At 47.8% G+C, this 27,666-nt stretch overlaps 1 protein-coding gene across 1 annotated transcript; it reads right to left on the bottom strand.

Moving 5' to 3' along the window:
- Window positions 1-800: 800 nt before the first annotated feature.
- On the bottom strand, window positions 801-27,666 carry LOC102065172 (alpha-2-macroglobulin-like protein 1). Its single transcript, XM_074534981.1, has 35 exons — window positions 22,344-27,666; window positions 21,194-21,356; window positions 20,786-20,838; window positions 19,899-19,916; window positions 19,218-19,377; window positions 18,542-18,626; window positions 17,647-17,761; window positions 17,205-17,319; window positions 16,692-16,801; window positions 15,989-16,156; window positions 15,457-15,687; window positions 15,004-15,067; window positions 14,116-14,261; window positions 13,086-13,235; window positions 12,606-12,722; window positions 11,929-12,076; window positions 11,387-11,498; window positions 9,926-10,151; window positions 9,309-9,435; window positions 8,901-9,022; window positions 8,360-8,414; window positions 7,557-7,640; window positions 6,986-7,162; window positions 6,744-6,825; window positions 6,237-6,393; window positions 5,965-6,039; window positions 4,699-4,861; window positions 3,842-4,059; window positions 3,444-3,659; window positions 2,865-2,986; window positions 2,412-2,502; window positions 1,914-1,982; window positions 1,591-1,693; window positions 1,457-1,498; window positions 801-1,090 (listed from the first exon to the last, which is right to left on the bottom strand). The coding sequence occupies exons 1-34, from the start codon at window positions 22,392-22,394 to the stop codon at window positions 1,458-1,460; spliced, it is 4,134 nt and encodes a 1,377-aa protein (XP_074391082.1). The 5' UTR covers window positions 22,395-27,666; the 3' UTR covers window positions 801-1,090; window position 1,457.

Genomic DNA, 27,666 nt, shown 5'->3' with positions numbered 1-27,666 from the left:
ATCCCTCCCATTAAAGCACCACAAATTCCAGCCTTGCTGCAGGGTAGGGAGAGTTTTCAGGGCTGTAACCAAATCCTGACCCTCACCTCTCACCTGTCTTCCAGGCCTTCCACTCTTAAGCCTGCCTTTGCACTTAACCATCACACTCTTACAGCCAGCTCTAGGGAAGGTCTGTGGAGATTCACCTGATTATACAGAGAATGGTCACCGTCAACCTCAAAGATCTGTGATCACCAGCACTCAAATCGTGAGGTTTGATTTTAAAAAGTGGCGATAGATGTTGAATTTTCATTTACTCTTTGCCTGTTGAATTGCCTGTCCAGCTCCTTGTAATGGGGCAAAGACCCTGCTCACTTTCCTCACTCATTATCAGGGGGTTCAGCCCCAGGGCACCACCCCTTCCTGACAACTCATGTTTGACTTGTCCTGTGCAGGATTCAGCTCCAGAGGAGGTGCAGAAACTAAATAACTCCCTTTCTGCTTTCTATTTTTTTCATACACAGCAGGGTAGATTTACATCCACATAAAGTGCACCAGCAGCCAAGTCCTTATGGCTCAGCTACATCTGTGTGCAGGAGATGATGCCCAGTGGGATCAGTCTCCATGCAGGACTAGGAGTCCTCACCCCATACTGATGACTGCATAACATTGCTGGAGGACAATCCAGTGCTGGAGGAAATTAATGCCAGTGACACAGCTGAGACACAGTTTGCTCACTCTTCTCAGGTAAAGGCTGTCACAAAGTCCAAACACACACCACAGTAGCCAGATTTGTGATTTGTATTTTATTTTCATTCTTTTTGCAAGCAAGAAAACCCTTGGATTAACACAATCAGAGTTAATCAGACACCCCAAAAAATTCACCAGGTAATGGCTGTCAGGATGAGCAGCATAGCTTAGGCTGGAGTTAGTCCTGAAATCCAGCCTGAGATGTATCCCAGCACCAAAATCCCAAGCCTGAGATGTGATTTTCCAGGTGTCTCATTATACCAGGAGCAATAATGCAGCAGCCCCACTATCCTAAGGCATCTTGCACTAGTGGGATCCCTGGGAGCTGAAGCAGTGGACAGTAAGGAAGCAGTCCAAGTCCCTGGAGAAATGAGAGCAGAAGAGAGAGTAACCCAGAGAACAAATAATATGACCCAAATTATTAATTTGGGATGTAACAGCTAGGGAGCACAGACTCTCACTAAGGACTCTAAAGGAAAGGGTTTTTTTGTTTGATCCACTATCTTTGTGTCACTTCAGCCCCTCCCCAGTAAGAGAAACTCTCCATACCCAAATATAATAAGCTGAAACTAGTACCATGAATTCTGCTTAGGGAGTTTCAGGTACAGTCCTGGATGAAGGGAACATGCCGGACCAGAGATACTCAGGGCTCCAGCAGGACACAGAGAAGAGGATGGGGTGCACAGGAAGGTCTGCACAGGGGGCTGAGGAGGGGATTTGCACCTACCTCAGATGCAGAAGACATTGTAGTCAGTCAGGGCCTGCTCCTCTGCAACAGAAGAGGAGGGATCTAAGTTATCCTTGCACAGAGCCAAGTGCAGACACCCAGGCAGCCCTGGCACCCCATGGCTGCACACTGACCTGGGCTGTAGTAGTCATAGACCCTGACATGGCCTGGCTTCAGGTTGGTCACCTCAATCTCCTGCTCCAAATGCAGGATATATGTATCAGAGATATGGCTCAGCTGGGGAAGAGAATAAATGACAGTTCACTTCTGAGCTGTTCTTTTTATTCCTCACCTGAATTTGATCCTCCTAACTGACAATAACAACTCTGTAGACTCAAACACTGGACTTCAAGATGAATCTCGAGTATACTGATCTGCTAGCCCCAGTCCTGGATTCTCCCTAAAATTCTAGCATTGCCCTCCACTCCTTCAGGTTCTCTAGCAGCACAGACATTACCTTGTCCAAGTAGATGGCAACACCTCCTTGTGTTTTCTCAGTTCTTCTCACAGAGTGTCCATGCTGCAGCTAGGACAGGAGAGAGCAGAAAGCAATTTAGTTTCGTCTTTTGAAAGCAAAGTGTGAGGCATCCCAACAAGGTTCATCTGAGTTGGCAGATTTTCATTCACTCCCTTCCAAATGTATTTTGGACTCTTATCTCTTCAGGCTGATCTCCTTGCAGGGCCACTCAACTCCTGCAAACCCCAAGGACAAGAGCCTAGGGCACTTAGCTGACAGGGGAATGCTAAGCTGATTGGGCCAGAAGTATCACCATCCTCAAGACTCACAGAAACAGGCAACAGTATGTGTTCAAGTTCATTGTGTGGCAGAGAGGAAGGGATGGTGAGATTGCTCAAGGAAGAGACCGGCAACACCTTCCCATACAGCCTTCCTCTCTCCTTGGGCACGGATGGTCCCACTGATACCACTTCCCCACCCTGATTCCACACATCTTACAGACATCCCAGATCCTGGGGCCAGGGCAAATCCAGTTGGTAGGGACACCTCCAGAATCACCATGTTGGAAGTGGATTTCTTCCCATTGTACCTTGGGGAGAAGATAAAAAAGAGTGTCTCTGGGGGAGAACATTAAAAAGAGAATCTCTCCCAGCTTTCCCTTCCCTTTACCAGCAGACCCTGTGTGCAGTGCCCTGAGCCAGGCAGCCCAGCCAGGTCTGGGGCCAAGGCAGTCACTGCTCCCTCTCACAGTGTGCAGAGGATGGGGCTGCACTGCCCTGAGCATCCCCAGTCTGAGCTGATACTGCACACCTCTCTCAGCAAGAGCCAAGGCTCTGCATCCTCCCTCCTGCTGAAACTTCCTGGTGCCTCCACTGCAGCCAAGAAGCATCCCTCAGCTCTCCAGCCATGCCCAGCTTTCCTTCCCAACTGGGATGAGATGTTTAGAGTCACCTGACATTGACATGGACAGTAACAAGTGTGTTGTCCTTGGTGCAATTGACAGGCTCGGTTTTCACTTGCAAGGCAAAGGATGTGGAGTCTTGTGGGGAGGGTGTGTTGTACCTCAGCACCAGCTGCAGGGAGAGACAAAAAGACAGACTAAAACATTGATAATTATCTTTATGTCATCTATGACACCTTTTTTTAACACTGGCTACTCAACTCCTCAAGATTCGACCCCAGACAGTGAATGGATAAATGATATGCAGTAAGCACACTGATCCCAGTACCCAAAATAAAGGTCACTCAGATTGGAAACCTTCCATGGGCTCCTTCTCAAACTTTCAGTTGAGAGTGTGCAAGTCAGACACACAGCAGTGGGATCACTATAAAGCATTTTCATCTTCCAGTACTCTTGAGAGCCATGGAAGCATCACGGTCCTCATATTTGGGCAGGTTCTGTTTCCTCCCACACACAGGTTTACTGCATTGGCACCAGGCTGGGGTTAAAGCACAGTCAATGCACATTTCCTTCCACAGAGGTGCAGCAGAGTTTTGGTTTTGACAAAATGAGGGGATGAGGGAACCTACCCGAGTAAAGACACAGCAGCTGCCATGGGCCTGCACCAAGAACTTGCCCGGGACCTCTGTCAGTGCTGCCTCCTGCACCAGCAGCCGGTTCTGGTAGGAGACCAGGAACTTCTTCCCAAAGCCTCCACGGGACCTCACCCTCACCTCTGCATCCCCCTGTGTGCTGTGTGTCAGTGCTGCATACTTGGCCAGTGCCTGCAAGGCCACCACTGTGTCCTGAAAAGGAAAACACAATTACATTTGCTTCTCTGACATGCAGAGACACTTGAAACCAGCGTCCTGAGGACCTCCACATACAAGGGCTCCTTTGCCCAAAGCATTTACACTTCCATACATTGTGTATATATCTTGCAGAAGTTCTTTCTTAAGAAACATCCCCTTTCCTGGCCATGAGTTACCTGTGTTGAGGCAAAGCCTCCATAGGCATTCTGCTGCCTGGTGAGCCAGGCCACGATGCCAGAGGCCATGGTGAGGTCAGACTCTGTGACATTTGGCTTGGAGAGCAGGGCCAGGAGGACGTAGGCTGTCAGCTCCACATCCACAGGCACTGGCTGTGACCAAGGGCTGGTATCGGTTCTGGGCTTGGATGAGGCCTGACTCCAGTGGATCTGCCCATCTGGGAAAGGAAGGTAGCAGAGGGACTCCTGAGGGGTATGAGGGAACAATTCCTGTGGCCTAGCCTCCTAGTCACAGTGGCTTGTGTTTGCAGAGACCACTGGGTAAACACCTTTTAGACTGGGTCATCACATCACCAGGGCAGCTGAAAATCAATGTATTTTGCAATACCAAAAACTCCATATCTCACACCAAGGCGACATGCAAAAACTAATATGGCAATAATCTGCATATGCATTACCTCCCAGTTGTCCAAATTCTGTAGTGCCTTGTTTGCTAGGTCCACTAACAACCTGGTACTGGCCAGCTGTCCACTGGCCAGCCCTGAGGGTCAGGGACTAACAAGACATGGGGCACCTTGCTCTCCTCTCTGGCATTTTGCAGTCCTGCACAAGAATGCCCAAGTCTCCCAAACCCCAACCTCCACTTTAGAAAAGGGCAAGAGATCTGAAGGAAATCAGCACCCACACCACAGTGTTGGCAGCACACACCATGAGCTCATTCAGTGGATGTCTAAAAGCTCTCCTTGGTGAAGGGCCTGGAGGGTGAGGCCATGCTCCCCCCATCTGCACCTTACCAAGGGCTCAGAAATGTCACCTGTCCCTTCTCTGGCATTCCCCTGGCTCCGAGGTCCCCGTACCTGCTCTGATTGCCTTTTGGTCAAGCACGTTGAGGAGCTCTTGTGTGCGCTGGGAGTCCTTAGCCAGGGCGAAGGTGTAGGCCAGCAGGGCCTGGGTGTAAGGGCTGGCAGCCTTGGGCAGGGCAGGAGCGATGCAGCCCAGAGCCCTGCGCACCACCGAGCTCTGCAGGGGAGAGGGTCACGCTGCTGGTCACACACAAACCCCTGGGACACGAGCAGGAGCATGCACACTTTCCTGTGCCAGCACAGAAAGCACCCCATTCATTCACTGTGGTGACTCTGTGCCTGGACCTGCACTCTCTCTATCAGCAGCCGCAGCATCTTCAGCCCTTGGTGGAAGGTGCTCAACAGACCTCCCCCCTGAACTGGTTTTGGGCTTCAGCAGTGCTCTCCCACTGAAATGAGCACCTTTCCTGAGGGAATAACACCACCATGTCTTGCTTTCCCAGGCCAAACACAACAACAGCAAAATCACACAACTGTTAACAAGTACACACAGCCTGCTGAGCAGTGTGACTGTGTTTAATTCACCTTCACAGTGAATAATTGTACTGATGGTGAAAAAGGGGTGACCTGAAGGACATCTATTGCCAGAAAGAAGAATAATTTCCGTCTTCCCTTTTTTTGCCTAAGCGCACTGCCTTCTGTTCCACTAAAAAGCATTGCTTTTTCATTTACTTTTCTGACTTCTAGAGAGCTTCATTTCTCAATTGTGTTTCTCCATCAAGTTAATTGGTTTTTTATTTGCCTGTGCCACAGCCTAGTGACTAGCTACAATCCTTAGCACTTGTAAGAGCTCCCTCTTATTGTCATTACTTAACCATGCAGTTACAGCTGCCCTACAGCACTCCCTTCCCAGACTTCTGCTTTATTTGTGAAGCTAAACCCTATTAGGAATTACATTATGTTTATTTACTTGACTGTGGGAGCAGCTCCACCCACCTCATGATCAGCCTCAGCTGGGTAGGAACAGCAAGAGCATGGAAGCAGTGGGAATTAACAGCTCATTCCTGGGAAATGGCCAGCACGGTATCTAGCCATGCAGTCTAGTGGTTCCCAGTAGTTTAACTTCACCTTCTCCCTGCCAGGGATGTCATCCTCAAAGGGAGAGTTTTTCCTGAGAAGCTGTAAAATCCTCCTCACCCACTCAATTACTTTGCCCACAAGTCCCTCCAAGGTGCTCTGATGCCTGCCCCAGTGTTTCCACTAAGCTCTTTAAGATCCAGATGTTAAGGCAAGAGCATGGCAAAGAATCCCAGGATTTACCTCTGGTGTTGCTCCTGCCTCCAAGTATGCAGCAGTGATGTAGGCAGCCAAGGGGACTTCCCCATCTACACCTCCCTAAAAAAAGCATAGACATCCAAAAAGCCGGGAAAATTAATAGGCAAATACTGAAGATTTTAAGGAGAGGTCTCATCTGTCCCTAGCTTGCTCTCTCTCAAGAAAGCACTACAACACAGGCAAGTGAATTTAAACAATTACCAGCACACATGGCAAGAACTGCTTGGTGCTGTCCTTCAAGGTACACTGGCTCCTACCTTCATGAATGTGTGGAAAAGTTGTCCCACATTTTTGAAGCAACCACTGGGAAGCTGGTGGAATTCCAGCCAGCTGAGAGCAGCCTGGATAATCCGGTTGTCCAGGTAAATGTATGGCTTGGCTTGGACAAAGCATTTAACCACAAATGCAGTCAGCCTGATTGAGGAGAACAGAAAAAAAAGGCATGAAAGAAGGAAGAGAGAATCAGAGAGAGGTGGAGTGCATGAAAGAGCAGGTAGAATGAATGGAAAGAAAGAATCTAAGCAGAAGTTGGGGGGAAAAGTGTGAGTTTGAAATTGGTGGATCTCTCTTCACCTATTGTGCGATTTCTAATGTGCTGGTTCAAGATCAGTTCATCCCCAGGACTGGGGTGCCCTAGTCCACAAAGCTTCTAGAACACTTTGGATCCAATAGGACAGCAAGGGTTTCATGCTGGAAGCAGGAAGCTGCCCCCCTCCTGGCTGTCAGAGAGCAGGTAGACAGCAGGGAGAGAGCCCAGGGCTTACCAAGTATTACCATACTCATCCTTGGTACCAAATTCACTGTAGGAGCCATCAGGGTGCTGATACTGCAGCTGTATCTGGTACCCTGGGAAGCAGGATGGGACATGAGTGCTCACAGTGGTATTTGCAATGAAATTGCTGTGCAGGAATGGGATGGTTGAGTGCTCCAGGTGGAAGGGGAATGGGAACCTGGTACTGTTGGACACAGGGAAGGCAGAGGGGCAGGGTGGCTCTGTGGCACTCACCATTGCGCAGGAATCCTGCTGCCCTGGCCTTGATCTCAGGGCTCAGCTGCCTCGTCTTCTCCAGGTACTGCAGCACATAGACAACGGGGGCAAACAGCACCATGTTCTGCTCCCCACAGCCGTGGGGCAGCTGCACCAGGTGGTCCAGGTTCTGCAGTGCCAACCCCATGAGGTCCCCTGAGACAAAATATAAGCACCTTCATCACCTCCTAGGCAGTAAGATCCACCTCCTCCTACCTGTGACCATTCCCAGCAGTGCACCAAGCAAGGCAGACCCAGCACAGCAGTGTGGGGACTCCTCTGTCCAGCCACCTTATCAATTCCACTGTGCCCCTCATATGAGCTGTACACATTCCCGTCCTAGCAGGGAAGCTCATCAACACAACATTCTCTCCCTTGCTGCATGTTTTAGGTTGTCAGTGATCAGGAATCACAGCCACACATGTGAGAAGAACATGGCAGTGGAGCCTTGGAAACCTCAGAACTGGGGTGTGGGGGAATTTGGGCTTTCCTTGGGCTAAACTCAGAGATATGAGATTTGCAAGGGTACTACCATAGCTTAGCTCCTTACCAGTGACTGAGACGGTGGCTCTGACTGAACCTTCAACCACATTTAGAGGCAGCACCAGGGACACAGACTCCTCTGCTGGATTCCCTGACACCAGTCAGGTAAGGTGTGGAGAGAACAAAAAAGAAATAGATTCTGATGAAAAAAAGCCGTCAAACCCCCAGAAACTGTTCAAGGCTGTCTTGTGATAACTTCCCATTTTTCTGTCACAGAAGCTGTAAATCACTTCCAAAATCTATGTCCCATTCCACCCTTAATTTCCTCCATCCACCTCATGATAACTGTGCTGTCCTAACACCCCTCTTTATAAAGAGGTTGAGAGGATTTTCTCCTGGAAATCCTCAGGGGTCAAAGTCACCTATTTTTCTCTACAGAAGTTACTCCATCTCTTTTAAGATTTCAGTTGCAGGTTTGTCTCCTCAATGTTCCTCATGCTCTCAAAATCAGCTGACGGCCCCATCATATGCCATAAAATTCCAGACAGGAACAGCAATCCTAAGCCATGACCTCCAGCCTCGCCATGTTCACTAGTGTGGTTTTATTTCCACAGGTGAAAAAGGGCTCAAGCTGTCACATTAGCACCAGGGATGTTGATGGTTAAAGAGCAGACCTCCCCACATCCCTGCCTAGGAGAAAGCCCTAGCTGGCACCACAATTAGAGTACACTTCTGTAGCTTTATCATGCGGACAGAGGAAATTGTTCAACAAGTTTCCACCTGTTGAACTATTCTGGGTTGGATACCCAGAAGGTGGTTGGACAGAAAGAGAGAGATGAACAGGGCGAAAGAAGAAAGCAATCCATCTACCTTTTTCGGGACACAGGATGGAGCTGTGAGCCTTTTCTACCAGCACTCCCTCTGGCTGTTGGAGCACATAAAAGTAGCATTTTAATGAGCACTCAGGAGAGAAACAGGATTACAAGTGGATTAGAAGAAGGTATGTTCAGAATCCTAGTTCAGGGTGGACAGTCAGCTGGAGTATCATCATTATCACACAAAAATACAAACTACTTTCAACAATTTTCACTTCAGATCAGAAACCAGCATGCATTTTCAGAATATCCTAAATTCTGAATATCTGTGAAAATGGTGCCCTAAGATTCAGCAGAGAACTCAGGAGGCAAGGACATAAAAGAGTGTTTAAAGTTTCCCATGGTATGAAGTAGAGGACATCCCTTTACCTTCTACATCCATCAGCCCTCATGGCTGAGCCCAGCTTAGGCCCTGAGATGATAAATGCACATTTTGAACAGCATTTTGAATAGTAATTCCCAAAATTAACACACACAAAATCTGGGAATTGCACAAAGCCTATTTGAGGCTTAGGTAACATAGCAGCTTGACTGACCCGGACTTGAATGAGCTTGGTGATCGTGTCTTTCTGTCCTTGTTTTGGGACAAATGGTATCTCCTCACCACAGAGCTCTTTGGAGGCCACAACCTCTGTGCTGAGGGTGATGTTCACAAGCCCTGAAAATAACACACATTTAGGTGCATAAGACACTTTCTGAGGAAACACTTCCTGTTAATACAATAGACATCACCTGCTGACAACAAAAATATTTATCAGAGCCCTATATGTTTTTGTACCTCCTAACACAGCCTTGTGAGTAACCATGACCATAGAATAAGTGCAAATAACTACTCTGGGTAGCAAAGCAAACAGCTCCTCACTCTATGTCAGCTCTTACAAAACACCCCCACCTTGGTCCCCTCCCTTCCCAATTCCATTACCCCACCTCCCTGTGCTTCTCACCCAGCTGCTCAGCTGTGACACTCCACTGAAAGGTCTTGGCTTCCCCGGCACACAAACAGCTGCTGTAGGCACAGCCTTTGCATGGCTTCAGCTGGAAGCGTGCAGACTCCTCCAGGGTCACGTGGATCTGAAGGGGCAGAAGGGATGGCAGGTGGCAATAAATAAACATCAACAACACAAAAAGGAAGCCTACAGAGGGTAGAAGCAGGGCACAGCCTGAGAGGAATACGCACAGATTGTTTGACTAGCCAGGGATCAGATTGGAAAAGCTAAAATCCTGGCAACCTGGCCAGGGTTATCAAGGGCAATGTCTGTGTTTGTGCTTGGGATTGCCCCAGCCCACAGGACCTTGCACTTGGCCTTGCTGAACTTCATGGGCTTGCACAGACACAACTCTCAAGCATGTCAAGGATGCTTCCTTATTTCTCTTTTTAAAAGTGAGAGTAGTGTTTTGCCTTTTCCAGTCAGAGGGAACGTCACTGAATTGCCATGATTTCTCAAAGGGGATTTGGAACTGGATGATCTTTAAAGTCCCTTCCCCTATGAGTCTATGATCACAGGCCACAGGTGTCAGCCATGTCCTGCTTTCCTTGCAGAGGCTATCAGGGCTCACCTACCCTCATGCATTGCTGCAGGTTGTTGGAGACTGTGGCCTTCAAGTTGAAGGTCTCACCCTGGACCACAGAAGATGGCAGTGGCAGCTCCACAAGAAAGGGCTTGGAAACAATCAGCCGGGAGGCTGGAGCAAACCCAAAGCCATTCCATCCTGTGCAGAACATTCCTGCTTTCCATTCTGTGATGGCGTCAGGCACAGTGACAGTGATGCTCTTGTTCCCACTGGGGCTGGAGAGAAGTGGACAGCAACAGAAGCATTTAATTGAATGATGCCACGCCAGGTGACCTGCTCTGTGTTCTTCTCTGCAGAGCACCCCATCCCCTCAGTCCAACCCCTACTGAAGTTGCAGCCCTTGCATGGTAACAAGTCCTTGTACAAGTGGGGACGCCATCTCAGGCGCTTCTACTGACAGAACACTTGGGTCAATAGGGCAAATAGGCTGCAAGATGCCGTCATTTACGGGCAGCACTTGCCCTTTGCACATCTAAAAATGACTTACAGATGTCCGCAGTCTTATTTTTCTGGCCTAGAAATGGAGAACCAGAAACCAACAGAGCAACAGGACAAGCAGCAGTAGTTCTTAGCAGATAAGGTTGATCCAGCCATTCTCTTTCCTGTGAGACACTGACAGCTTAAAGCGCAGCATGAGGGCAGGGCAGAGACTTGACCTGTGCACACATCACAGCTTTTGAGAGGACCAGACTGTTCTGCAGCTGCCACCACAGCCCACACAAAAAGCAGATACAGCTAAAGGTACTGGTATTATTCAACTTATTTCACCGTGCATGTACAGGAAGGCAACACACACAACACAGAAACTTTTGGTGGCTCGGATCAGGTTGGTGAACAAGCCCCAGAGGAAATACCTGCTGCTAGAAGTAAAGAGGTAGATGTATCTGTAAGGACAGTGGAGGTGGGAGAGGGCAGATGTTGATAGGAAATATACTCAGGATCTGGCCGGAGCATATTTCAGTCTTCAGAGGACACACAAGAAAATCTTGAGGTCTCAGATGAAAAATCTCCAAAAGCTCTCTCAGCAGACCCTGTGTACACGTTGAGCCTTTCTCACAGGACACAATTTTCAATCCTGTGAAAGACTTCTATGGACATCAGCTCCCCCTGGATACCAGGATACATCTGTGAGCACATTTTGGGAAATGCAAGCCCACAGGACTACCAAAAGCAGAGTATAGGCAATAAACTAAGCTGGTTTGCTGCACCTCATGTTTTCTATCTTCCTATGCCAGTCACCTCTCATGGATGACCAGCACTCCTAGTAGAGGAAAATGCATTTAATGAATACACCAACTCCAGCAATGAACAGCCTACAGGTATGAGCCCCATGATGTATGTCCTTAAGTGTCTTGCACAGCTGCCTCTGATCTAAACTCAGCTGCATCTGCTGCCTCTCTCAGCCATACAAAGTGACCCAGGCTAAACCCCCACTGCCCAGTTTACTCACCCCACAGAATACAAATCCCACAGCCAGGTTTGGTGAAAATGCCTGTGTGCTTTCTCCTCAGCTGCAGAAAAAGGTGGAAACATAGTGGGCTGATAGGTTGATGTCAGATGCTCTGTTGGAAAGAACAAAGAGCTAGTCACCACAGGGTCCTCAGGTCCTGGTTAAGAGCAGAGGAGCTCCAGCACACCTCAGGCTGCAGCAATTGCAGTCAGCTCTTGGGAAACATGGCAACAGAACAAAATGTGCTGTCCCAAATTTTAAAATCGCTTGCCTCATTTCAAATGTCAGAGGTGCTTTAGGGCTTATTTGCATGTGAAGGCACCATAGGACAGGCAACATTTCCCTCACTCCAGAGATAAAACCTGGGATCAGACATCCCACTAACAGCCCTCACATTAGCACAACAGGTTTAGGGACAGGAAACCCTCTTCCTCCTCCATTTGCACTTACAGCAAGTGCTGCCTCTTGGCTCAAGTCCAGGACTGCTTTCACAAGAAAGACTAAGCCTCCCATGTAAGAAGAAAAAGCTGTCAAATGCTTACTGTTATACAGTTTATGGGGCTGGGCAAATGTCAACATGGGCCTGGAAATAGATATTCCTCTTCCCCGCAGCATAGTTGTCAATGGAGTGGTTGGGCATACTCTGGGTTTCTTGATGTTGGTGTTGGACATAATTTTCAACCCCATTTCCTGTGGGAAAAAATTAATCTTTAGAAGATTGTCCTCTCTTCTCTGCCCTCTGCCCTTGTGCCTTCCTGTCCCCTCCCACAGTGGGGCTTGGCTGTCTCTGTATTCCCTTGCTTCATTCTAAGAAGGAATAATTCAGATCCCCCGCAATGGGCAAACAAGCTCTTCTAAGGTAATTCATCTGGCCTGAGTCAGCCAAATTTATTCCTTTCAAACATATGGTCATTTGGGTACCATGCCTTCTCTGCCTGCAGGGTGCAATTGCTCATGCTATGAAGATTAAACAAATTGTGTGAAATCCAATTAAAGTAATGAATAATCCTTGGCATCCTGAGTCACACAACTCAAGTGTGGCAACCACACAATGATTTTTCCTTATACATTTCAAATCACCTATTCAAATATCAAGGCCTTAAACTGCACCTGTTCACTATCCTGTCTGCAGCAGCATCCCTTGGATATTGGTAAAGTCAGGGCCCACATTTCCCTCAGTTCATGAATTATCTCAACCCACCAAATCAACCATTTTTACCCTGAATGCCATAAACACATCAGGCTTATCGGAATTTGGGAGCCCACATGAACGATCATCTTCAGACACTTGGCGAGGATACCTGGCATTGTAAACAGATGGGAACAGCCCATAGATCTGAGAAAGCAAGGGGGAAAAAATCAGTGCAAGTTAAACCTGGCATTCCCTTCCTCTCCCACATCCAAGGCCTGTTTGAGTTGATTCTGGCTACTGTACATGAACATGTGCCAGAAAGCCCAGGATCGCTGTCACTCTTCCTGGGCTCTCCTCTGAGAGTGCCAGCACAGAAGCTGTTTTACCACCAAGTGATGCTCAACATCTTCCTTAATCCCTAATTCCTACCCATCCACACTGGGAACACTGCTGATCCCTCCAGGCCGTGCTTTCAGTTTCCTGGAGGCAAATTCTGCACAGGTGCAGTGGCCTCCCTCCCACATGGCATCAGGAGGGAAGGGAAAATGTCAGGGCAGGCTCCCTCACCGAGTGGCTGCTCAGTTCTTTTCCTGGCTTCCTCCAAAAGGCGCTGGGATCCACAGCCCAGACTGCACACGTGGAGCCAGGAGCTGCCTGCAGGCGGAGGCCAACCTGTGAGCCAGGAAGAGTCTCTGGCGCAGAGAAGCTCAGCTCCACCTGGACGGGAAGAATGCAGGCAATGCCTGAGTGACATTTCTAACAGTGGCCACCCACCACTTCCCAAGCAGGGAAGGGACCTACATGAAGAAGAGTTTCCAAGGACCTGCCTTGGATAGACAGCCAAGGAACCTCCCAGGGACCCCCAGGAGGTGTTTTAAAAAGACAACACTGAGGTTCTAGCAGGAAAGATGCCAGAGGGGGAGCCATCAGTGTGCACATGGAGACATTCCTGTGGACCCCAGATCAAAAATAAGCCTAGTCCTTATATCCAGGCTCTTTGTGGGATTGGCCTCAGTTTCCTGAAACTCCTCCTGTTCTTGATTGAATCTGACTGTCTATGGCAGACAAGCAGCTGTGAAGCTGTGCAGCAGGGGTGATGCCCTCTCAGAAATTCACCTTTGGAGTGCAAGACACAGCCAAGAAAGCAGATTGCCAAGGATATCACAATGACCAGATGTACTCAGCCCGTTCTGGATGGCCAGTAAAATCCACTTCTTCCAGCATCCACTTTCAGATGCCATCCCAGTACCACATAGTAGCAATTCTAATTGCTGCAGCAGCAGAGCAGCCCTGAGCTCTCCTGAGAACCACACAAATGATCTGTGCTGGGCTGGATTATCTATGATCCTGCCAGGCTGCAGTTGCCCATGGAGACAGACAGCAACTCTCTGCCTTTCCCAAACACTGCAGCAGCCCCCACAATGCTGAGCACACACTTTCTCCCAACATCACAGCACACCTCACCAGTCACAAACTGCAGTTCCTGTGACAGCATCACACACAGTGTCAGCCACACACAGCAACACAGCTCTCCTTTGATGGCAGCAGACACGTCCCTGCTCACACATTTAGTCACAGCCTCAGACACAAACCCTACCTTGTTTCTGAAACACGTGGAGACACTGAAGATGGCAGAATCAGCAATGATTTTTCCATTAGGGAAGATGACATAAACAACAAGTCTTGGAGCTGGGGCATAGGTCAAGCTGAACGTAAGAGGGATGGAGAAGGAGCCTTCCAGCACTAGATGGAGGAGAGGGAAGATTGATAATGAAAATAGAGTCTGATCATCTTTGCCATTCTGCATGTGCCTGTTTAAATCCTTTCCTCCTTTACTGAAGTCTTTCAAGATCAAAGAGATTTCTGGAGACTGCTGAAACAATCAGCACATCTCTCAATCTGGTATTCAAGACCAGCAAAAGACTTTTCTGTTTATTGCCTTGGGGACACAAGACAGTACTTTGGAGTTCAAGCTTGGCTCCACAAAGAGTGAGATTCTCAGATATCATTCAAAGCCTCCTCTCACCCAACATCTCCCATCCCACCACCAACAATGAGATGACCTTATCCCAGAATACTTATAATTCAGAAATCAAAAAACAAGAGCTGGAGAAATAGGCAACAGTGGGTCAACAGCCATCAAATTTATAAAATGTGGCATCCTAATCATCCAGATTATTTGGAGACACTGTTGCCATGGAGAGTAAGACTGCAGTTTCGTGCTGCTCACAGGAGCAGCAGCAAAAGGAGACTTGAAGACAACAGAGGCTGAGCCTATGGGCTGGGAAATGCTGAATATTCTCTTGGTACAAAGCAGGAGGGCAAAGGGAACATGAAATCTGGAAAGGCACAGGGCTCTGACACAGCACACAAGTGGTGAGCCACCCCTGCATTGCAGGGAGACTTACACCATTTGTCCAGATAAGAGGGGATGCCACAGACCCCTGAGTGCTTGCTATGGCATGACACTGGGGAGTGCACTTACTTCTTGGCAGCCCAACCCAAACAGTCTGCTGACCTGCATGGACTATCCCTCTTTTCCCTGTGACCTAGAGAAGAACACAGAAAGGGATGGTCACACAGTCACATAGCCTTTGAGATCACTAAGAAATCCTGAAATTAAATTGGGATATTAAATGGGCACTGGGGGAGGAATATTAGCTTTATTTGCTCTCAGCTAGTAAGGAGAGCTCAGAGATGAAGTGGGGCAGGACAGGTAAGGCCAACACCTGCCCTGCACCTGTGCAGATCCTAAAAGAAAGGTTCTGCCTTTGTTGCTATTACTGCAGTATCAGAATCAAAACCAGTTCCATGATGACTGGAGGAACTCCCTGTCCTGGCTTGAGCCAAGACTTTGAAATATCAGGCTTGAACCTCTAAGAGATGCTGATGTTGGGCCCTCAGCTGTCCACCCACTAGTGCTTCCCCAGAAACTCACAAAGTAGGAGAAAATGACACGCTTGGGCCCATGTTCCAGGTCTTCCTCATAAATTTTGAAGTCCACCTGGATAGACTGTGTTTTATCACAGGGCATTGTCTCTGGCACACGGATGATAGAGAGGAAGCTCCTGCTGGTGCTGTAGAATGGGTGTATGAAATAAGAGGCTTGCTGGTAACTCAAGTCAGCTGTCCCAGGCTCTCTGTCTGAATCTTGATGCAGGACACTTGCCTGGTGAGACAAAAAACAAACCAGTTAGTTTCTCTAGTTAAACAATTCGGCTGCAAATCACCTTTGTTAGACAATCTGAGCAATGCCAATGACAGGTCTCTCTGTGGAGAGCTCTTGAGGAAAGCAACCAGCACCTGGAGAATAAGCTCTCAAGAGGGAGAGCCAAGATCTAGAACATGCTGAGGTGTTTCAGGTTTGAATTACTCTCCCTTGGGAAGGAGCAAAGAAGATGTTTGTGGGACAGTGAATAGCTCTGACATGCACACATACCCCTGCCATAAGACCACCCTTCCTCACTTACCTCCAGGGAGGCCAAGGTCCTGTTCCAGGTAGAGGTATCCAGGCTAAATGAAGCTGTTCCAGAGTCCCCAGTGATGTACTTCTGCCTAAATTGCTCTTCAGCACAGTTTACTACAAGGAGAACTTCTTTGTTCTTCAGTGCTTTGCCTTGGTAATCCATTACTTTAATCTGAGAATATCATGGGGAGCAAGAGAAGTGCAGAAGAATCTAATTAGCAGATAGAATCTCTGGTTTCCCCAAGTTAGGAGCAATGTTTCCAAAGACAGCAAGATCACTCTTTCAATCACTAATAATTTTATCAACACTGCCACTGTTCCTGTCATATTACCACTACCATGTTCATTCACAGAATCACAGAAACACAGAGTGGGTAAAGTTGGAAGGGATCACAGTGGGTCATCTGGTCCAACATCCAGTGGTCTCCACTCCTTCACAGCAGAAGACTTCCTGGCTGCTGAAATTCCAGATGTTTGAGTTTGCACCCCCCCATATTAAAGCCCATAGCTGCTCCCCCTCATGGGTTATTTGGTAAACGGCAGTCTTGGGTGTTATTCTGACAATGGACAATTCCAGAGTTTTGTTTCTGGAAGTCATTTGTGCCCTCCCAAGCCTCTGGCTAGAGATGGGGTCAGAAAAGACAGTAAGTAAAGGTTACTGTGAAATATTGCTCTCTCTCCTTCAAAGAACTGAAACTCGGAATTACCTTTCCTCCGTACACCTGTCCAGGGTGGTAGTAAGAATTCACATCATAAAACAAGGCCATCCCGCCAATCCTGGAGATGAGTAATTTGCGGGAAGCATTGACCTGTATCTCTGAATGAAAGCAGCAAGACAGAAACATGAGAGAGGGAACAAGAAAGCCAAGCACTCCTCAGCAATTTCCCTGCAGAGTGACCCACTGGTAATAGGGATGGATACGTTCAGCTGCACACACATTTCACATCCCACTGGTGATCTGCCCAAGATTCTGGGTACCTGGTCTTGCTCCCACTTAACTGCCAGCTTTTAGAGAGCCTCAGCACCTGACACCACACTCAGAGTGAGTGTGTCATGCCCTCAAGAGCTGCTGTCTCTGTCTCTATCTGTGAGGTTACATAGCAGGCCCCAGTGGGCTCAGGAGGCTCGGATCCCTTGCTAGCCTGAAAGTCTCCAGTGCTTTTGGTCAGATTCACATCTTCACCTGCCTCCTCCCAGGCAGCAGAAATCCCAGGGTTACCTGTGGCATCCTCCACCAGCGAGGCCTCTGCAGCTATGCTGTCGTGATAGTAGCGAAAGTCTCGGCTGAAGGAGGACAGGCTCACGTTTGTGGAGAAGCAGCCTGCCTCATCTGTCTGAAAGTACAGGGAGGAGAAAGAAGCTCTGAGAGAGGCACTTGCATTAGATGTTATGGGAGAGGCAGAGGAGCAGTGGCATGGAACCCCTGCTCTTGGGGTGCTTTTCCTTTTGGCATTGCAGCCCAGGATGTGGAGCAGGCACACGACGAGCCCAGTCACAATCATTAGGCGCAGCTGCTGATGATTGTGTAGCAGCAGCCAAGCAGCCAAAACAATGTGTTAACATTGCTGTTATTTCAGCTAAAAGAGTCAGCAGCCTTGTGTTACCCTGAGGCTGAGCACAAATGCCCCTGAACACAGCTCAGCTCTTCCTAGGCATCTCACCTGGTTGCTGAATTTGTAACACAGATCGGGTTTGGAAGCACTGGGCAGGAACGGTGCTATCTTCTGACAAAGGCTCACATGAACCATCCCCTGGACGCTTTTCCCACGAGTGTATCTGTTTGGGGGAGCAGGGAGAGGAAGAGACGGTCACACACAGTGAGAGAACACATGGCCTGCTTTGCACAGCCCCAGAGACCCCTCCCTGCTGGATACTCACACTCTTGTGCTAGAGTGGCAGCCACACAGCAGGCCCATGACAGGGCTGTGCAATGATGGGAGATCAAGGGCTTTATGATATAATTAGCACCAAACTAAATTATTTTGGGTAACTAGAGTGTTGTAACTATATATCAGCATCACCTGCAATAACCCCAGGATGTGCTGAAGCCATTCATCATCTTATGACCAGAAAACATGGGTGATTAAGAAAGTGTCTTCTATTAAAAAATCACCTTTACATGGAGCTAACTGTGGCATTGTCCTTGGATTGTACCTGGGGTAATTCCTTTTTTCCTCCCTCTAGTTTCCACTTGAGCATAATCTGGAAAAGCTTCCCATCATTTCCCATGAGTTTATTCTTCAGGGAGATGAACCCCACATGTCTGTCATGTCCTGTCCCACAAACAGTTGCTTGTCAAAGGGCAGGCTGTTCCCCCAGGTTTTGTGTGTGGAGATTTGTGGAGTGTTTTTAGAAAAGAGGCATTAGAGTATCAGAATGATAGTCACAGGAATGTTTTGTGTTGCCTCAGGGTGCAAACAGCTGCCATGGAAGGTTCTGGCTTCCTGTGACTGAAGTGTAGTAAACTTGCCCTTTGGCTCCTCATGGTTTCCCATCCAGCTTGTGCAAATCAGGCCAGAAATGAGCACAGGGCCATCCCTCCAGTCAGATCCTCACCTGCCACATACCCGGAGCGGGAAGGTTGTCTCTAGTGCATAAATCTGATTTGGGGCCTCAAAGATCACTTCAAATTTTGGCAGCACTGGAAGGGAAAAATAGAAAACTGTAGGAAACATGGGCCAGGGACAGCCTTCACAAAGAACTAACATAAAGGCAAATAATGGTGGCATAAGGGACAGGAAATGGAGAAGGAAGGTGGTGAGAAGGGAAAGGAAAGATTTTCCAGTATCTTTAACATTTGTGTGTAGGCCCTGGATGATTTGCTCCTTCCCAAACTAAAACCAAACACACCCGTGACCCTGGTACTTCTGGCAACTATTTTCAATGAGAGAAGGCTGGCCTCCCAATACAGATGATAAGGGAATGAAAGTGAAGTAAGAGGCCACTGGACTGCATATTCTCTGGAAAAGTCTATCCTAAATTGCCTTGTTTTATCTGACTCCAAGATCCATTGGAATCAGCTGTGCCAAAGGTCTGGGGCCATGCACAACACTCCTCCCACACTCTAAGTCAAGGTCCCAAAGCAATCTCCTCTCCTGAGCCTCAGCTCAGACTCTTTTCTATGACTACCACTTTTGCTCCTGGGATGGTTTGGAGGAATAAACACCCTGCTTCCTGGGCCAGGAGTGCAGGGTGCTGCCAGGAGCTCAGACAAAGCCCTGTGTGCTCGTACCGCGCTCCTTGACGGAGAAGCTGCCGTAGGCGCTGGTGCTGGTGACATTGATGAGGTACGTTCCCAGCTGGGGCTCCTCACTCAGCTGGAAAGACAGGTCTGCAATGCCATCCTGAGGGACCACCTTCTGCCACTGCTCTATCTGGTTGTTCTTAGGGTCCTGCACCCACAAGAAAGAGGGAGTTGTTCCAGCATCTCACTGATCCACATCCCATAGAAACTGATCTTCAGGATTTCAGTGTTGTGGACTACCAGGTTCTATAGCTAAGAAAATGAGGTTTGGTACAGACTGATCTGGAAATTTGGAAGAGATGATGATGCTCAGATTCTGCTCCCAGCATCTGAGCCTCCTTCTGCACTTATTAAAACTCTGATTTTAAGCAAAGATTCTTCGCAGTTCTAACTTTCTTTCATAAGCATCTAAGTTTTCTATTTATTCTCTTGCAAGTCTAGAATAACAGATTTCTACTGAAGTGCCTGGGAGCATAACCTAAAAGAGGTGCATAAAAAAGAAAGTAAAAGGAGTATGTTCATTTAAACATTTAACATCCAACAACAACAACAAAAAGATCTACTATTCCACACAGAGGTCTGTAAAATCTTCCAGAAACTGAATATGTACCGCACAGTGAAACTACTGCCATCACCATTACTCTAACATGAAATTTCAGCATCACTTACCAGGAGAAACAGGGAAATCTGGGGAGGAAAAAATGCAAAAACATTAGAAGAGAGAAACATATGCCAGCACCACACACAAGGTACTTCAGACTCAGGACCCTCTCTGAAGGATGTGCAAAGTGATTCGGAAACGTAAGAGCATTGGCAACAATACAAAGGAAAACAAATGCCACAAAAAAAGGAGAAATACCAGGTCAGTTCATTACAGTAAGGTGTGAATAAAAGGAAAGGAAAAACTAATCTGGAGGTCACACAGTACTTACTAATGACTTCCTGACAGAAAAACTCAGAAGTCACTACCCAAACAAACCTAGTTCTGGTTCAGGTGTGGTCTTAAGAGGGTTACAGATGTATAGGATCACATAATTTGGAATAACCCTTTGGAAGCCACCTAATCCAACATCCTGCTGAAACATGTCTTCTTGAGCAGATTGCTCATAGCCTTCTCCAGCTGAGTTCTGAACATCTCCAATGATGAAAATTCCTTTTCTGGACATATTTCCACATTGTTGCAATCAAAAAGTTTGTCCTAAAAATGTCTAAACAGCACTTCCCACATTCCATCTTGTAGGGTGCAGGTTAAAAGCACCCTTCCCCACAAGAAGGAAAACCTGATTTACAATCTGCTCACTCCCCCTGTGACACCATCACATCAGGAATCAATGTCCATTTCTTGCAGCTGCCTGACCATTCTACCAAGATGGGCAAGAGACATGCACACCTCTGCCATCTCCCAGGCAGCTCCTATTGCCCTCTGCATACTCATAAAGCCTGTCAGGGGTGAATGTGGAAAAGCTGGAGCTTTGGCAGCTGAGCAGGGTGGAAGGGAGGTAGGATGCATGCATGGTACAAGGCAGCCTCTCCCGCAGCCCCCAGGACGCGCTTACCGAATCGTTGAGTGCACGGAATTCCTCATCCAGAGTCACAATGCGAAATTTCACTGAAGAAGGAAATCAGGGGATATGTTATCAGATCTCAGTTTTTCCCTACAGATCCCTGCTCCATGTGCTTCCCCAGCTTCTGTCTCCATTCTAGACACGCTTGTGGTAATGTCTGACACAAACATTCCCGCATGGAAGGTTCCATTGACATGGTTATTGTTATCTACTGCCTCCTGCAACTCCACAGGCATCACAAATCAGACATTACAAACACTGAAAACACCATTCACCAAGAGATGTGGTCCCAAAGCCTTCTGCTAGGGCAGTTCATGCATTGCAGGGCATCACAGTCTTTCCACATGGTGCAACCACCAAAGAGCCTGGGACCCTCAGCTGCTCCCATTTACATCTCACCTGTCTCCCCGGGTTCATAGATGGGCTTGTCTGTTTGGATGATGGTGCCATTCCTGGACTTGCAGATCAGGACCTTTTTCTGCTCCTCAACATTGACCCCATCTCCTGTGATGGTCAGTTTTACAGTGGCAACCTCCTCTGTGCCATCAACTGGAGGTGCAACCTGCACAGCCAGAGAGAGGAGAGCGAGCACACAGGTGATCTTCTGACAGTAAAGAGGAACAACTCACTGGTTCCCTCCCACTGTGCCAGGAGGGAACAATTAGCAACAACCTCTGAAACCAGGTCACATCCAGATCTCACACAGTCCTGCATGAACAGCAGGAGGTCCTGCATGCCATGGAATCTCTCCTTTTTCCCACTTGTGACAAGCAAGCACCTGACAGTTTTCAGTCTTTAGACTTCCTCAGGAAGATGGACAGATGACAGAAAGGTGAGAGATGCTAGCAGATATTCAAAAGAGAGAGATCAAGCAGTTGCACAGCCTCAAATGCTAGGCTTTCAGAGCTACCCAGCGCTTACAAGCAAGAAATCCAAAGTAGAAAACACAACCAGAAAGACTCTGGATGCCAAGGACCCCAGCAGCCTCAGCAGAGAATATACAGTATAACAGAAGGGATATTGCTTAGACATGTCTGCTTTATCCCAGACCTTTGCTAAGTTCTCACCAACAGTAAATAACCTCTAAGATGCTGTTTAGAAAAACAAGCATATAAATTTCCATCCAACTAGTCTTCAGTAGCTCCCAAGAGCTGCGTTGCTGCCTGACTTCAGGTGCTACAGAAACTGCAGCATGTCCTGCAAGACACCATTTCCCCGAGCTTTGGCTGTGAACCTGCACAAGTCCTTCAGAAAGAGCTAAAGCTGCTTCATCTGGCCTGTAATGGAGGAGAGGGACACAGGTGGTATCCTGAACTCCGGAAGATTTTAACAAATGTAAACTTCATTTCAAAATTCGATTCAGAAAGGAAATTCAGTGCTAACCAACAGGCTGTGTTGGGTTGTGCATCCCTGGACACCACCCATTCCCCGTCCTGAAAGGCTCACACCAGGACAAAGTAGACCCCAGCCATGTCACCCCTGGTTGGGAGTAACACAAGCAATTTCTTGAAAGGAAAATCAGTGATGGCATTTGCCTAGGGTGGCTCACCCAGAACTTAGTGCACAGGAAAGTCTTCTTCTTCTGGATGGTTTCTTGCATTAAGAGCTCCCGTCCTGCAGAGCGCTCCAAGGCCAGATTCACTTGAATTTTTGCCTCATGGCAGGTGATGTGGAGGCAGGCAACCTGGGTGGATGGGTACCGGAGAGCTGCAGGGATCACCACCAGGTAATGTCTGTGGTGGGGGAGACAGCAGAGGTGGTATCAGTCTGAGCTCTCAAGAGGTGTAAGAAAGCTGCTCTGCTGTGGCCCACTACTGCAGAATCCTGCAGCAATGTGCCATGGCTTCCCTCAACATTTGAAAGCAACAGTGAAGCAAGGCAGTTGCTTCACTGAAACTTGAGAAATAGATTCTGCTTGATTAGCTTAAGTATAGCCCTATAATCTTTTTCAAACCCCTTATTCCAATAATCTCCTGAACTCTCCAGAAACATCCCATGCTGTCTTCAGAAGAGGTGGGTTCATAACCTTGCAGTCTAGACACCAATTATTTGCTCTGCATTGCAACTGCAGAGCAAGCATCTCTGGCCTAAGGACTGACCTGAAAGACCCCCAAAAAGCTTGTATTGACCTGCAGGAGTCAAACTAAGGCATGGGAGGCAAGGTGTATGCCTCAGCTACTCCTTGGGGTGACTGATAGAGCAGGAAGCATGAGAGCTGATGGCATGGGATGTGGTCCATCCAGCTAGACTGATGAAAGAGACTGGAACAGGAGTTCAGCGTCACTCACAGTTGGTGAGAAGCAGCTGCAGCATGGAGCAGAAGGCTCAGGAGGATGGCTATCCTCATCCTGGGGGCTCTTGCTGCCCTGTCTCAAGTGGCTCTCTTCCTCTGAAATCTCTGAGGCTGTTTATAGGGGGGGCAATTTTTTTCTAGCACAGCCTAAATGAAGAGGTGGGATGTGGGGAGGACCCAGCCTCGCCCCACCTCTCCCTGTCTCCTGAGATTCCACACAGCAGCTGCAAGGATGAGTGCTCTGTGCCAAGTGTCCCTTAGCCAATAGCAGCCACCCTGGCTGCCAGCCACCAGTTCAGAACATGCCCTCCTGCAAGGCTGCCGTGGAGGCACCTGACCAAATGGACTTCTCAGGCAAAAACACAGTGAGAACTTTGCTGACCAGTGACCCAGGCCAGGTCCTGATCACTTGTCACTTGCATCCCTTTGTTTCAGCTGGAGATGGATTGCCGCTGTGCAGCCTGCAGCAAGAGCTGCCCCCTGCACATGCAGTGTCCTCACTGTGGACAAAGCTCAGGAGCTCTGGGTCAGATTAGGGGGGTGTGGATCCCCTCAACCTGTCTGGCTTGAGAATGGATCAAATCCTTCCATGTGCATAAGGAAGCATCACTGCCACCAGACAGCAACCACTAATGAGCTAATGAGCTAATGACTTTTCCTTCCCTGCACACCACGAGGAAAATGGAAACAAATCCTGGCCCACAGAGGTCTCCACCAGTGCCCTGCAACACCCATTAGTCATGACATCATCTGCAAGGGGGGTGGCTCAGGAACAGCTTCCAGTTCTTCATTATCCTGGGTCTGAAAGGTCTGGCATCCAGGGATACAGCGTTTTGGTTCTGCTTTTGATCCAGAGGGTCAGGTTAAAACTCACAAATTAAATATGTGGGACATCTTGTAAGCACTGATGGCAGCCTGTACAGTGGGTAGTCATTTGTCCTGGTTAACCAGTTTTGCTCCAGAAAAGCACAGTCACCACATCAAGTACCTGCTGTGAGCAGTCCACAAACGGCATCAGAGTCTTATGTGAGACAGCCTGAGCTGAGATGTACAAGGGACTGTCCTAATAACACAGGCAGCTAAAGTTCTGTGCCTGGAAATATTTCCCAGTGCTGTTTAACAGTGCCTATGTAGCCTAATCTTTCCATACCTGCATCCCAACATGATGTTATTCAAGCAATCAGTTGGGATCTCTTCACCTGGCAAAACCAGCAGGATGCACAGAAGTGTTCAGCTAACTTGGGAGCCCTGCTCCCAAGGCTCTCCATAGTCTCTTCCAGATGGAGTTGGAAAGGCTGACATGCATCATGAGGGCTGCACATTATGTACAGGATGTTAGTGCTAACTAGTACATCTCGCCGTTCACTTGATTGAGATAACTGGTCAGAGGCTGATAGAAGTCAATTCTGAGTTGGTCTAAATCACTGTTAGGCTCCTTGGCAAGGGAGACTAGACACTTTTTATTTTGAAGAACACATTCTCCCCATTCTTGTCTCTTTGTGTCCTTCTCAAGGAAAGAGGTCACATTACTGAGGGTGTCAGTCACAGAATGGGTCAGGTTGGAAGGGACCACAGTGGGTCACCTGGTCCAACCTCCCTGCTGAAGCTGATTCCTCCCAGAGCACACTGCACTAGATGCCATCTAGTCAGTTTTCAAATATCTCTAGTGAGGGAGACTCCGCAACCTCTCTGGGCAATCTGTCCCAGTGCTCAGTCACCTGCACAGTAAGAAGTTCTCCCTCATATTTGTGTGGAATTTCCCGTGCATCAGTTTTTGCCCATTGCCTCTTTTCCTATTGCTTAGCACTTCTGAAAACAGTATGCCAGGCAAACTTACAAATTTTTTGTCTAGAACCAGATTTTCCCACAAAAAGCATGAGCCAGATCGATCACAAATCACAGCCAGAGAGGTCCAGATGCCGTCAGATTTCTGGCAGGAGCTGCACCCACTGGGGCCAGCACTGAGGAGATCTCTCTGACCCTGTCCCACCATGCCCTCCTACCATGTTTGCCCAGGTGTGCTCTCTATTCCTTGTTTAGCTTTGGCAAACCTGGCTTTTGGTCACATGAACATACATTTGAAGGATCTGCACCAAAGGCAGTGACTGACAGCTGCACAGCTGTCACAAACTCAAAGTCTCTGCGGCAGAGAAAGCAAAGCAAGGTTGTGCAGCCTTTCTAGGTCTATCATTTTCTTTCTCTAAATGGGCTCCAAGAAGGCCTTTGTGACAGAAGTGTTGAGCCAAGATTCCCATGGGGAGTAAGGGATCTATTCCTCCTGAAAATACACTTCAGCTGGAGCAAAGAACATAGTCCATTCGGGCAGTGCAAAACCACATAGAAACCTCTTCTCCACAGTTAAAACCTGAATAAAAAACTGAAAAGGAAGGGAAGTCTCAGCAAAGGTCATACATATGATAAATTGATAACATTGTCCATGGTTCAGAATGAGGAAAAGGACCTTGAAAATCACTCCTGTGTTCTAATATCTTTGACGAAAATAAAAAGGCAGTGGTCTCAATGAACTGCATGAGGAGAGTACTGAAGAAGTATCCATATCTGCAGAGCACTTTGACAGGAGACTGTGCAGAGGGGAGGAAGTCCTCACTTTCTTTGAAGAAGTACATCTGTTGGAGAGCCTGTAGAGCAGAGTAATTCATCAAAGCAACTGAATTGCTCTTCATCCTCCTCTAGACACTTATCACCGATGTCATACAGGCCTTGGTCCTCCTCTGCTGTTGCCTTCTTTCCAATCACAAATTTCATGCTCATCACTGACATTTCCAGCTCACCTCTTACACACACACATGCTCACTCCATCAGTGCTGTGTAGCAAAGACAATGAGATTTGTTATCCTTATGTTCTGATAGTGAAGTAAACTTTTGCATTAAGGATATTTCATAGTTCATGTAAGGTTCATAAAAATCTGCCAGGCCTTAGTGCTTCTGCAGCCTGACTAGCATCCATGACATAATGGAATCCCTTTGAAGAATCTCTCCACAATGGCAAAGTAGACTGCTGCACCCTCTTTCTGCTGCCTTGGCAGCAGATTTGTCCATTGCACCAAAACCAAGCAAGGAGCTGAGAACACACCTGGACAAACACAGCAGAAGGAGCAGGAGCTGACTGGGTCAGAAAGCTTGAAGGCAACACAGTGTAAACTGTTCTATGCCTTTCTCAATGCTTGGCCTCTATACTAAGATCATTCAAACAGCTGCAAATATTTTTTTTCTTTCTTTTCTTTTTTTTCCCAGCTTTTAGACTGTAGGCTTTAATTTCTTTAGTTGGAATTCAACTTGGGCAATTTCAAATGATGCCCAAGGGATTTTGGAAACTGTCATGAGATGTGCTCAAACCACAGGCAAGGCATGGGTCTGTCTCCAAAGAACACATGTGAACCCTGAGACCTGCAACTTTGCACACTTCTCACAAAAGGGAGCAGTAACTAGAGCACCAGCTAACACTCAGAAAATCCACACATGCCACTGAAAGAGTCCATTCCCTTCTGAACCTCCTTGGCCCAACACCAAACCCCTGGCTCTTGCTTCACCTCTCTCACTCACCCCACCAAAGGGAGGAAATCTCAGCAGCGCTCTGGGCATGGTGACTTCTCTTAACCACAACATCCTGACTTGTTAATTCAAATCTGGTCATCAAGTAGATATGCACTTACAGAAATTGACAATTGTTTACAAATTGATAAATTGGCTCAGCCAAGCCCACAACAATTTCCAGATCTTAACACAGTGGCTTAGGAATCATCTAGTCTCAACAAAGAATCAAAACCCAAAATGGACCCTAGTGGTAAAGTTTGGGGTCCTACATAAAGCAAGTTCCACCTTGAAAAACTGTGGTGAGGATTTAACTACTTGTAATGTATTTGTGGGAAGATTGGTCAGGCCTTAGGCTAGATTCTTAATTTTGACCAGGCCACTTACTTACTTTCTCAGTTAAGTGGCAACTTTGATTACATCCAATGAACTCCTCAGTGGAAAAACCTAACAAAACTCATCTTCTACAGGGATAGTTCTAGCAAACTGACCTGAGACATTGCAGAGAAGAAACCAGACCCCAGGATAAAGGCCTGCAGGACTAAAAGAACAAAAAATCATGCAATTTTACAGGCTCAGGTTCAGACCTTAGAACCAGTTTTCCATATTCACCTGCATTATTCACCACCCTGCTGTAGTGGCACCCCACCTGGAGTGCTCCATCCAGTCCTGGGGACACTGGTACAAGAATGACATTCACCTCCTGGTGCAAGTGCAGAGGAGGCCACCAAGCTGATCAGAGGGCTGGAGCTCCTCTCCTGTGGAGACAGACTGAGAGTGCTGGGGCTATTCAGCCTGGAGAAGGGAAGGCTCCAGAGACCTTAGAGCAGCCTCCCAGTACCCAACTGGGGCTTACAAAAAAGGTGGAGAGAGACTGACAGACTTTTTAGCAGGGCCTGGAGTGAGAGCACAAGGGGCAAAATTTTAAACTGAAAGAAGGCAGATTTAGTTTGGACATAAGGAATAAATTATTTGCCATGAGGGGGTTGAGACACTGTTTTGTTTTAGAATAGAATCAAGTAATTAC

Source organism: Zonotrichia albicollis, chromosome 2, assembly GCF_047830755.1.
Source record: "Zonotrichia albicollis isolate bZonAlb1 chromosome 2, bZonAlb1.hap1, whole genome shotgun sequence".
NCBI lineage: Eukaryota > Metazoa > Chordata > Aves > Passeriformes > Passerellidae > Zonotrichia > Zonotrichia albicollis.
This window is presented reverse-complemented; position numbering and strand designations above follow the sequence as displayed.

Coding starts and splice junctions, on each gene's coding strand:
- LOC102065172 (XM_074534981.1), bottom strand. CDS start 22,394: ATGCAAGAAACCATCCAGAAGAAGAAGACTTTCCTGTGCACTAAGTTC. Junction 2,987..3,443: donor GCTGCTGTGTCTTTACTCGG/GTAGGTTCCCTC, acceptor CTCTCCCTGCAG/CTGGTGCTGAGGTACAACAC. Junction 1,983..2,411: donor CCCCAGGATCTGGGATGTCT/GTAAGATGTGTG, acceptor CTCCTGTCCTAG/CTGCAGCATGGACACTCTGT.